General features: G+C 39.1%; 1 protein-coding gene across 1 annotated transcript in view; it reads right to left on the reverse strand.

The window, feature by feature from the left end:
• Positions 1-6,222: 6,222 nt before the first annotated feature.
• ksr2 (kinase suppressor of ras 2) overlaps positions 6,223-13,018 on the reverse strand; it is a 107,351-nt gene continuing 100,555 nt past the window's right edge. Inside the window, exon 22 of the mRNA XM_034871774.1 lies at positions 6,223-10,943. Coding sequence (XP_034727665.1) covers positions 10,937-10,943 — 7 coding nt within the window. The 3' untranslated portion in view covers positions 6,223-10,936. The remainder of the gene's footprint in view (positions 10,944-13,018) is intronic.

A 13,018-nucleotide genomic window follows, 5' to 3' on the forward strand; every position in this document is an offset into this window, starting at 1 on the left:
TGAGCCTCTGATGTGTTTTGCAAAACACTCTCAATCATGACCTCCCTAAATTGTTATTAAAAATTCAACCTACTCATTGGTTTATATTGTGCTGGTTAATTTGATGTTTTACTTCATGGTTTAGGATACCTAAGTGTCTTTAGTTCTTGCCCAACTCGGACATTACTAAAAACTGATCTAACATTTATGTGTCCAGAAGACTGTATACCCAACAGATTTGACTAAAGTTTGCACTGTAAAAACCAAAAGCACAGTGCATGACCTTTCAAAAAATGTGTTATGGTAAAAAGAAAGTGACATAAGCCTTTGTACAACTCATTTTCCTCTCAAACCCTCTTTACCATCCATCTCAAAAGCAATAGTCTGAGCAAAGACTGTGAAATCCTCTTGCAATTGAAATCGTTGGGCATGATGAAAACTGAGGAAGGAACCCTTTTACTGTATTCCCTAATGGCTGGTGAGATTAAGGTGCTTGCCTGGTTTTAAACCTTTTTTTAAATAATCCTCCTGAAACAATGACCATAAACACAAAATGACTGGATACATTATAGTCCACATGAGGATGAGGCTGCTTTGACCTATTAGGTTTAGACCATTAGAACGACATTAGGAGTTAAAACAACTCTCCCAAATTCCTCTGCAGAATAATAAGGTTCATAATCTATAAATCGGAGGATGATCCCACTGGTGCTATTGATCTCTAGAACTTTAAATTGGTTTTGTGAAAACTTCCACCAAATGAGCGCGGATATGAATTCTGTTTTGTGTTGCAAAGGTGTAAACAATTGATGTGGTCATAGCAAAAAACCATAACGGCTCCTGCAAACATCTATAAAAATGTTAGAATCTCCATGGAATAACAACAACACAAATAATTTAGACAGTATGAGCTGGCTAATGGCATTATCCATAGAATGCTTCACATTATTGTCATATTACGGATGCTACTTCCACGTCCATTTTCACCCCGCCAACATCCTTGGTGCATAAAGGAGCTCACTGATAGCTTCATCTTTCAAGTTAATGTAGATAATTATTTTTAAATGCAGGCTCTTTTTTTACACTGTTTACATGAACATGGTTATTTTTCCAAACTGAGGCATTTCCCTTTGTTTGTGCCCTTTGTTTCCATGCAAACAGAGAATTTGAAACCTCTTCTTTCTAAAAACTCCGGCCATAGTGGAGATTTTGGAAAACTTCATTTGCACGTTTGCTGGTAAACTGAGATAAATGAATGTTTAGGCAGCCGACGTCACAGTATGCGCCAGAGCTTGCACCTACACCAAAAGTGCGGCCTATGTTTACATTTTCAGTTGGCTACAGTGATCATGAAAGCATTCAGAGTAGCAGTCCCATTTAGGTTGGTGCAAACCCTTTTTGTCTGTTTGCATTTGCAAATACAGCTTCTCCATTATGTTGAAGAGCAGAGACGAATGAGTGCTTGGAGTTCCGCAATTTTGTAACAACTTCTCCTCTCACCAACAAGAAGAGCCAGTCTGTGTCACCGCCAGCATAGCCGGTTTTTGGTCCGACCTGGGGGAACTGCTGTCTGGTTGGAGAACTTTGAAATTGAAGTGGTTGACCCGGAGGAGTGGCGTGAACATCTTCAGATGTCGCTGTCATCGCTGCTGTCATTCTCTAAATTGCCGCGTCCCTGCATCAAGGCTGAGATGACCCTCATGTGGCCTTTTGTTGGTGTCATGAAAAAGTTGCCTGCACCTTGTATTACCTGTCCGACGAGGGTAGACTGCGTAAGACAGCCAACGCTTTTGGTCGTTCTCGATCGACCGTGTCAATAATAGTAAGGTGTGAGGCTATAGCTGCCCACTTAGGTCCTATGTGAATACAACTGCCCACATCCAAAAATTCTGTGCAGGAAGTAATTCAGAAATTTGAAAAAGTGCACGGCCTTCCACAGTGCATAGGCGCTGTGGATGGCACACGTGGAAATAAAGCGGCCTTCTGTGAATTTCACTGATTATTTCAATAGAAAAGGGAGGTTTAGTTCGAAAATGCAGGCTATCTATGATCATAAATGTTCTTTCATTGATGTGGTAGTAAAATGGCCTCGGACCGTTCACAACGCACACATTTTCGCAATTCTGGACTCAACAGCCATCAGAGAAGTGGAAAAACCCTGCCATGTCTCAAGCAAACAGTTGAGGATGAAGAGGCCATGCCATTGTACTTACTGTACTTGGAGATCCAGCATACCCTCTGCTCCCATACATTTTGAAAGAGTATGCGAATGGGGGGACCAGTGCTCAGGAGCAGTACTTCGTCTTTATGCCGTACACGGATGGTTATCGAGTGCACATTTCGGAGGCTGAGAGGCCGGTTTGGAGCCCTTAGAAGAGCATCGGGAATAACCTTAACGACCTTCCCTTCATCGTATATATGCATGCATCGTCATGCATAACTACTACAAGGCTGCTGTGGGCACTGTGAAGGACACCAGGGTTACCAAGGCGATTCCATATGACAGGGACAACAAACATGCTAATCCATTAACTGCAAGAGAGGGAATGTCAGCTGAAGGGAAGAGGGTCAGGAGAGTCCTGACACGGATCCCTGACCCGTAAAGGGACCTCAAGTGTGTGTGTGTGTGTAAACTGGTTTAACAAACATGTTGACGTAGCCTACTCTGTTTGAATTTATAATACATCTTAGTACAGGCTAATGTTTGTGTTTAAGCATTCTTTACATTTGTGTTCTTTGTATTTGATACTTACCAGTTTTGTGGCCCAGGTTTACGGCAACAAATGGTCAGTGTTTTTACAGCTGCCCCAGCTTACTATACCGTGTGAGTCTTCCACCGCCATACATGTGGAGCAAGAATGCTTGCCAAACACGGAGAGGATAGTAGACCTTATTTGTTTCTGTCCAGTAACCCTTGGTAGCATTGTAGTAATGCCTGTCAGATCATTGAGGGGAAGACCAAACAGGATGAAATACATGGGTTTGTGAAGGGTCCTTTTCAGAATGATCAAAGTCAACGAGATCAGGTTGCAAAAAATGGCAAAAAAATGAATTGCAAGACCAAGAAAAAATATGAGATACTGTCCTCCAGATGGAATAACAAATGGGTCAATGGTTAACGCAGACCTGAACCCAAAAGATTTGTTCTCCATTATTTTTCTCCACTGACTGTAGATCAGTATGAAGAAAAAAGGTGATGAAATCTCATTGGAAATTGTTCTAAAGCAGTAAAAAAAACATGTCAATGCAACAGAAAGTGCTGCATTAACTACCCTGCCCATTCTGCCAAGTTCAATGTTACCAAGGTTGTAGCCTTTTCCCTCTGGGATTGTCATTGACTTTGAAAAGATGAATAGTATCAGGATAACTTTAAGTAGGAAGTTGAGACACCTTTTGTGAAAAAAAAAAAAAACTATTGAAACCCAACAGTTTTTAAAGGTAATAATGTTTGTTTTATTAGGCGAAATCCACTGAGGAAATAATGTGTATATTTTGCTTGCTTTTTTGTTGGTTGGATTTTCTGTCAGCAAGTTTATAAAAAACCTACTTGCCAATCTTTGACTAACAACTTGGTGGAAGGGTATACAATACCATGGCCTAAGAAAGAACCCATTACATTTTGGAGCGGATCCGTATCACGGGGCAGATGCACAAAAAACAGTTTTAGGGCATGAGTAACCAGTGAAGTAGCATGACTTTTCTACGGCTTCAAAAGTACCTCTGTGTATTTTGTCCTTCACCATTAGATGCAGCTGTGACCCAGAATGCCACAGACACATTGATGGGTGACGATTAAACGTCAAGTTTGTGATAAATTATTAGATTTGTCTTACACAGCGTCACCCTATGCCACCCAAATTGTGCATTATAACATAAGTTAAATAGTGGTTGCAACATAACTTTAAGAGTGGTCCTGACTAGTAGTTCTAATAGTTATATAAATATATCCAGACATACACATAAATATAGTAGTTGGTGTGGAGGTCTGTGCTCTGTGACTGGTCATCTGGTCAAATGTATTTATTAGACAAAGTACATTTTAATTAAAATTACTAAACAACATTGAAGTTATGACCGTACAGCAGAAGGAACTAAAGTTATGGATTGTTGTGGCTAGACAGTGTTGGTTTGAAATGTTTTACTGTAGAGCTGCCTTCAAATAACTGAATTTTTTCCATTGTAAAGATGAAATGTGATGAGATGTGTGTTTGCAGGATTAGGAACAGGTTAAAGATGTAAGAAACAAATAAACTTTTTCAAATGATATGCTCCATTTCCATTGCATGGTTCAGCTCAACTCCACTCTACTCATTCCAACTCACATTTGGTTCCAGCTGATTTTCTCTTCTGTTTTCCACTTCAGATAGTAGGCTACCCATCAATGTATGCAGGGTTCTTAGCAATTGTCATAGCGATCGTGGCTCTTGCTGGATCCTTTCATCGGCAACAAAACAGAGGAATGTCACTTTGTCAGTCGACCACTCAATACTAAAGGTAGTTAAGCTTTTAAAAAAGCGCAGGATGCAGGTTCAATCTCTTTAAAAATTCAAAAAGTAAGTTTGAAAACTATATTGTGTATATACACAACGTTCAATAAAGCTAGTTTAAAAAAAAAGTTAATGCTAATAAGGTTTTCAAGTAAAGTTTTCAGTCAACTCTCCCCATCTGCCCTCCCCATCTATTTCCCCACCCTTCTTCTCTCATTGGTTTGCTGTGCTTGGTAATATGTACAACTGCTATTGCTGTGTCTTAAACGTTCTCTGTTTCTAATACTCTAAGTTATCTGAGGTGTTTAAATGTTTACATGTAGCAGCGACACATACTGATAAAGATATTTAATGTAATTATTCATCCCCATCTCTTTCCCCACCCTTCTTCTCTCATTGGTTTTAAAATTGAGATGCAGTGTGTCAGACTCTCTTAAGTCTCCCAGCCTGTCAGTGTCATAGACATCTCGAAATTGAATCAGACATCACTGAAGTTATAACTACAATCTCAAACATGAGCAAAGGAAAAGCTGCTGGTGCATATGCAAGAGCGCTCTTGCAGACAGTGCTGCTGCCACTAGCGAAACACACACACAATCTCATCCTGAAATGCTGGGCAGAAAAACAGGCACCCAAGATTTTAAAGATGCTAAAATCACCACCCTGTACAAGAATAAGGGAGATCCATGAGACTGTAATAACTACCGTGGCATCTCCCTATAGGAAAGGTACTTGCTAAAATCCTGCTTAAAAGTCTTCAGAATATTGCAGAGGAGGTATACCAAGAGTCGCAATGTGGATTCAGACCACGGTGCTCAACCACCGACATGACATTTGCTGTTGGACAACTGCAAGAGAAATCACGAGAACAGCAACAACCACTCTGTCTGGCTTTTGTAGACTACAGTATGAGTGTACAAAGCATGTGTACAGAGTAAATTCCTATATGGATCCAACCCCTGGACTTCACTATCACAAACTCTGAAACCCTGTCTTCGAGGTAGAAATTCAATCGTCTGAGATGGGCAAGCCATGTCAACAGAATTGAGGGATTTCACATTCCCCACTCAGTACTACATGGAGTATTGGAGGAGGGAACTCGGCAGACCTTAACTGTGTTTCAACAACGTGTTAAAGAGAGATCTAATAGACTTTGACATAAAACCTGAGAATTGGACAACACTCTTGGAATCGAGACCAGTGGAGAACAAGCCTCTACTATGGAAGAGCATGTGACCAAGACAGGAAACTACAGAAACTGAGTTAGAAACGTCTTCGCTCAGCTAACAAGAACTAATATGTGAAAAGCGCCACGCATTGTCATTCATGACAGAAGCATGCCAAAAGAGTATGCTATCCTTTTAAATTACCACATTACTGACATGAGCTATAATTGAATGAGCTCAGTTGGCCTCCCTTGGTCAGTATCAAGAGAGTAATAAATTAGCTTTCTAAATTTAATGTCAAGACAACGTAAGCTGCATTAATAGCAACATTAATGATGTCTCGGGGCACAATATGAGTCACACTGTTTGCTTTTAAAAAAACATCAATCTTATCTCACAGAACAAAGACAGACAAAGTTAGAACATGAGATTAGTGTGCACCGCATGAGGTCAAGCGCAGGTGTGCTGATGTTTTTTGAAGGTTACAGTTACAGTTGAAAGTTACATTTCTATATTTATTGTTTGGGAAAGACCATTTGGACTATAGAAACAAAACAGAGGTGCCAAAACCCTCACACCAACAACATGAATTATCACTTAAAGTTTTTATTGACAATTTGTCTTCTCTTCTGGACAGTAGAACAAAACCAAATGTCGCACAAAAAACACAAACTTTATAACAAGGCCTGCAAATCGTAATTCATTGACATTCAGTTGAACAGCAGAAACTAAATCATTTCTGGAAGGGTAGAAAACGTTTATAAACTTTACTGTACAAATTGTACAAATGAAGTTCCAATACAAGCTTAAATGAATGTGCTCTTCCGAGCAAGGACAGCATTATGTGTTGTTGATGTTGTCATGAGGATGCTGATTCTCATGAAGTAGTGATAGTTTTGCTGATGATGGAGTTAAGGATTTGTAAAATCAAAGTCACAAAACTGGAGGGGGAAAAGCTCAATGGTGTTGCATTATGACTGTTTCAGCAAAGCATTTTACGTGCAAAATGACAACAAAGGAGGAATAAAAATGATACATTTACAGTGGGATGAGCCCTGGACAAAAATATTCCTCCTATACAGCACACAGTATCCAGGATGAAAGCAGATTCAGAGCACAATTGAATCAGCAATATGTATCAAAATATAGACCAGTTGTTATCATCAGGAAGTAGGATATACTGTATATTCAGACTAGTCTGTTCACATTGAATCAACTCTTCCCTTTTAGAAAAGCCGCGTGTATTTGACATCATCCTGTACATTCTCTAGTTTTTATGACCATGATTTCAGGACAGCGTTAGTGTCCTTTTTAACCTTTCCAGACAAAACTTGAAAAAAAACAATACTGATAAAAATATTGAAAAAACTATGTTGAGAAGCCCTTTCAGTGCGCTCCCTTGTATAACAGTCAAAACTATTTCATGACTTCACGGTCCTTGCTAAATCTCTCTCTAAAACAAATGCCGGTTCTTAAAACTGTATCTTTTACCTTTTTTTTGAGGAAATAAAGTCTGTTACATGGGACAGACATTTTTCTATAAAATGACATGCTTTGGGAAAATTAACACTTGCATCAAGCTCATATAGAATAACTGCAGCCTGTCAGCATTGAATCGTAAACAATTCTATGTGGGTAAAAAACGTCTTTGCAGCCACTCATCTGCATGGACTCATATGCATTTGTCATCAAAAGCTGGTTTTCCATGGATTACACTTTCACAATACTTGTGTGTCAACTGAGAATATGTTGTTAAACTAGAGGGAATGAGCCAAGCAGGGGATCTGAGAACAGCTCATTTTGCAGTCTAGAGCTGCCTTTATTCTGCAAATTAATGTTTTTTTATGTCCTGCTACTGCGTTTGATCTCAGCAGGGCCCTATTAGCGTGTGCATGTAGGAAGGTTAAGAGGAATTGCAGAGAAATGGGTCTTTCAGGGTTTGTCCTCTGTCCACACTATGTACACTCATACAAGATGCTGAGCTTCTTTGTCTAAGAAGAACTTTTAAATCAGCAGGAGCTAGTTAGGAAAATACATTCAATCTTTTATCTTGTGTGGGCACCTAGTTTCATATACTGTATATTTGTGTCATGAGCAGAATGATTAATCTGTATGGACAAATACCATCTTTTCTCCCACAAACATAGTGAACACTTTTACATGCACAACAAAAAATGTGAATAGGACAATTATGTGAGCAGGTAAAGTCTGTGTAAGTACCATATGTTCTTACACAACACCATGAAATCTAAATATCACGAAAAGACCAAAACTTACAACAAATGTATTCTACTAACAAGCATTAAAATGGCTTATTCCTCTGTGCCATAGACCTCCATAGTTCTCTAAAGAAAAATCAGTGAGCCTCACCTTATTACGGGGTGAGTTTTTTCTTCAGTTCAGTTTCTTTTAATTCAATCCAACATACATCGTTGTTCTGCTGGTAACACCAGCTATAGTGCACCAAATCCACAGCTGGATACAGTCCCCTACAAATGCACTTTTACTTCTGCTCAAACCTACATTGCTCAGATAATTTAGGAAACCCTTTTTTTTTTAAATGAAAATGTATGTAGCCTATTCATAACATGTACGTCTTCAGTAGGAACTAACTGGTTTGGGGCCACAGAGAGGGTCCGAAAGTATTGAGAGACGGATAAACACGTTAGTTTCTGTCTATTCATGGAATTTGTTGACAATAAGAAATATTTAGCCACCAGCCATATGCTAAATGTACTTTTTCAAAGTGGTCAGGCTGCAGGTTTAAAGCCAAGCCAGTATGTGGAAGGAGTCTGTAAAGCTCCAGGCAGAGCACACAGTGCAATCACCTTCTATGTTTTTGGTGTGGTATTCTTCGCAAAAATTGACTTTGTTGTAGAAAAAAGTTGAAAATAAATAGCAGTGTGGCATAGTGAAAATTAAGAAAAGAAAATTCTCACTCAATCCTGTTAGAAGGAAGAATCACATCAGGAAATGGTAATATTAATTCAAGGGAGCTTTCCTAGTATAAAACCATGCCAGTGGCTTATTCAGACTCTTGTTTTGCTCACATCATTGGTAATAGTTGCCTTATTGTGTGCATGTAAGAGTGACCGTTCTGACAATTAGATGAAGGGTAATGACATACCAGAGCCTTTCTTACTCATTTTTTTCAAGAAGTGGCGTGTTTATAATTATTTCCAAGTGGTACAGCAAGGATGTACAATACCATACAGTATTGAAGAGGTGACTGTGGCTGATAATTGAGTGCTTGCAGACCAACCTTCAACTGCCAATGAGTAATTTTATGGTTGCCTCTGTAGACCCTTTACTGTAAGTCTCTCAAACTTCAAGCACTTCATCTTGATTATCATATCAGAATCACACCTTATTGGACGAAGTGCTACTAAACGAATCAAAAACATGACTTGAATTTCTGTAAAAAGTTGCAGATGAGAGACAAAAAACAACTTGGATTTGCTTTTGCATTACCACTGGAAAAATCAGTCAACAACAAGTACAGAAATTGGCACTTTAAGATGTATTGTTTAAAAAATATTGAACTGTATGTTTCTTTATGTAAATTGCATAGCCTTGAGTTCATTATACACTTACATGTGTGGGGGAAAAGTTTGAATAATCTTTTAGGTCGCAGGTCTTTAACAACCACATACATATTCTGTCCAATTATCTCAATTTTAGTGTGTAATTTGCTCAAACAGCATACACTGTAATTTGCAAAGAAATCCCTTGACACTCGAAGATTTAAAATAAAAAATAAAAAGAATAGTAGATGTGTGCATTTGGTGAAAAAAATCAATTACAAAGACACAGCTGCTTAGTGTCCACCAGTATAAGTCTGTTGCAGATCTGACTGCATGATGTGTAGCATTCACACAACGGCACAACGTCCAAAGTGTATTTCATATCAACCCTGCCAACAAGAAATTATATTTATATAGGCCACCTACTAATTTGTTATCCCAATTACGCTGTGGTATGACACATAATCGCTGCCTTGTCTGGATTGTGTTCAAAGGCTATGTCATTGTGAGCAATTAAAACGCAACATCTTTGTAATGCAGAGAAGTCGTAGGCAGGTGGGTCGGGCTTGATCGTTGTCATACCGAGTGCAGAAGTGAGATGGCGGAGCCTGGCATCTTGAGTCCTGCTTGTGGCAAGGTATAGGCAATAAAAGCACTTTGGTTAAGGTTAGGCAAAGATTGTGTTTTCGATCCTGTGTTTAATGTCACTTTTGAGTTTTTCAACACCAAAACAAGACCACAGTCTTTTTCTAACCTCAACCATAACTGTATAACTGTTTAACTCCAATGTTAGGTTGATACAAGCAGACACTGACTTGCAAGGATGGCAAATACATTAATAAAATAGTTTCTTCATTATGCTCTGTATGCCTCATAATGTACTTAATATTAAACTGCTAGTCAAAATTATTAGTACTTTATCGTAATTTCTAGGAGACGGGGTAACATGTGGAAAGAAGAAAGAAAAAAAAAAAGAACTTGGTTTTAAAAATCAAAATGCAGATGCAGTTGCCTTGCTTTGCTGTCACATGCTAAATACAAATTTTGTGACTTTAAATTTTTTGCATCAATTTTTAAAAATGTAACTTTCAGGGTTGAAAGAACATTTCTTAAACCATTTAACCCCTTAAAAATGTTAGATGATGGAGGAATTTTCAGGGGAATTTTCCAATTGATTTGTTGAAGAACCCAAAACATATGTCGACAATGTGGAGATATAAGGACTTTGTAGCATGGCAACCAAAATGACATTCATCAAAATTACTCTTTTGCATAATTTGCACACTCCAGATGTTGAAAATCAACTGTTTTGTAGCTGTTGTAAAAAATCCTCTCAGGTCTCCCTATAAAAGCGATAGAATGATACGTGGCACAATCATGGTATTAAAACACAGCAGCTTAAGATGAGTTGCAGCATGGCATGGATGGTACATGTATGCATATTGAAATTCCTCAAAAGAAAGACAAGGGCGTTGTTTTGGGAAAGGGCTTCAGGCATAGAGCGGAGAAAGGCCTCTCTGTTTGAAAGTCTGCGGTGTGTTTGTCACCCACTCTCGCAAAGTGGGCCAATACTGACCACTAAAGGGTCCAATCAGGCATTAGGAAAAACATGTATGTGTCAGAGCTGGAGCGAGAAGGAAGAGCAGCAAAGGTGGTTTTTTTGGAAGCAGGGTGGGGCAAGAGAGAGTAGGTGGGTGGTGGGGCAGGCGTGCGGTGGAGCAGATGTGAGCAGAGCTGAGGTTGAGCTTCACGCAAAGACACAGTCCCATCGATGACTCCGTTACAGCCTGGAGCAGGAGGGGGAGGGAAGGAAAACAGAAACAACATTAAATTGGAAGCCATCTTAACACACAGGCCTTCAGGAAAGCACACTGTTAACAGGCTATGTTCAGACGGACAGCCAACAACACATCTCGTTATAATGTTTTAAGTTTTTTTTGTTGCTTTAAATTTTAATGTTCTGTACTGTGAGAAAAAATGTTGTGAAACTGCCATGAGGAATTACAAACCTATGTATTGTACCATGTATTTCTAGTGTATTTTCTAACTCTGGCCACATTTCATTTTTACAGACTACTGTCAAACCATATGAAACATTTTCTATCATAGTTACAATGGTTACAATTTGGGTTTATTTTCTGTATTTCTTCTTTTGTTTGTCACTGGTTCAAAGTAGGAGGGGCTCAGTTGGTAAAACATGATGTTAGGTAGTACTGTGGACAATCATAATTTAGCAATGTTTGAATCAAATGTGATGATATTTGGGGGTTGTTTGCTTCTATTGCTATCACTGTCAGTTAAAGCTGCCAGCTGCACTAATTTCCTGGGGTCCTGTTTCCTGGCAACTTTGTAGCACATGATTTGAACTTGTGAATTAGTGAGTTTAAGTGGCAGAAGGCAAATTTATTATTTTTGAACAGAGCCAGACTAGCTGTTTCCAGTCTCAAGGCTAAGTTGAGACAACCATCTGATCATCTTCTCGTCTAAATCTCAGAAAGGAAGCAATTAAGCACCTTTCTCAAAGTGTTTTTTTAAACTCTCATTAATTAAACCAAGAATGTTTTTTACACGTGTGGACCTTTACTTGTTGCCTGAACATAGCCATATCAGAACATAGAGGCTTGTAGCACTGAATTCTCTCATGATGTTCACGCAACCCCCAAAAACTAAATTGCACTTATGACTTTGGCATAATCACAAAAGGAAATGGGGCATACTTTAGCATTCATTTGAAAGAAAAAAAAAACATTCAAGATCTAGACTTGTTTTAAATATAATATCTATCGTCAAATACTGTGTAGACCAGATTCTTTGCATCCAGGAAAACCACAATGGATCTGAATGAGTCTGAGTGGCACTGTTGTTGCACATTCTGTACCAGATGGGCCAGCATAGGGCCTGCTGGAGGGGATGACAGGGTCACATCCTCCATCCTCTTGCATTATGTAAGATTTATTTTTGGGATGTACAGTTCAAATCAGTGTGGGTTTGCCAAGTGGTTGTCAGACAGTCAACCACTCTCAGGTTCTTGAGCATGATGTGAAATTGCCCCAGTTTGACCACCAAAAACTTCTTCCCTTAACATGTCAGACAGGCTGCCTCGCTGGTTGTACTTATTCAGTCAGTAAGACATTTCCACCTGATTAGACAGATGAGTATTTCTGGCATTTGTGTTAAATATGTTTGCTCACTGAATCAGGCCAACAGCTGCGTGGGATCTTTTGCGACGTACATACAGGTGTTGCCAACATGTTTCTTAACCTCAATGCTTAACAAGCGATTCCTTGCTGGCACGGCTTTGGGCTCAAAGTTGAACCTTTAGGACATCTTTATTATTTGGCACATTTTGTAGTGCATTTGTGCTCTCTCTCTCTCTCTCTCTCTCTCTCTCTCTTCCTCTCTTTTTCTCTCTCTTCTGTCTGTCTTCCAAACCCCTGGTCTAATGAAATACATCTCCAGCATAATATGCCACGTGGGTGTCTTTAAATGAATAAAGACAACCCCACAGTCTTAAGAGGCTATGTGGCAGAGCTAATCTGCTGCTCTAAATTGGCTTACTTCAAAGACATATACTGTTTGTGTTTTTGTAGACCTGCATCATATTTATGAAGGTGAACACTGACTTGATCTGATTAGCCTCATTAACCTAATAAAGGTCCTGGAGGAAAGAGAAACTCCCCTGATATGTGCATGTCTTCAGTGTGTGATGTTTGGTGCCAACTAGGAGTTATTTTTATTGTGTCTTTTTTACAATGTGCCTTGTGCCTCTACACCAGTTAGTGATCTCCTACATTGCCCGGAATACCTCATTAAAATTCGTCTTGTTCTTAGTTGTGAGACATTATAGTACATGTAGGTGGAG

Source organism: Etheostoma cragini, chromosome 5 (genome assembly GCF_013103735.1).
Source record: "Etheostoma cragini isolate CJK2018 chromosome 5, CSU_Ecrag_1.0, whole genome shotgun sequence".
NCBI classification, from domain to species: Eukaryota; Metazoa; Chordata; class Actinopteri; order Perciformes; family Percidae; genus Etheostoma; species Etheostoma cragini.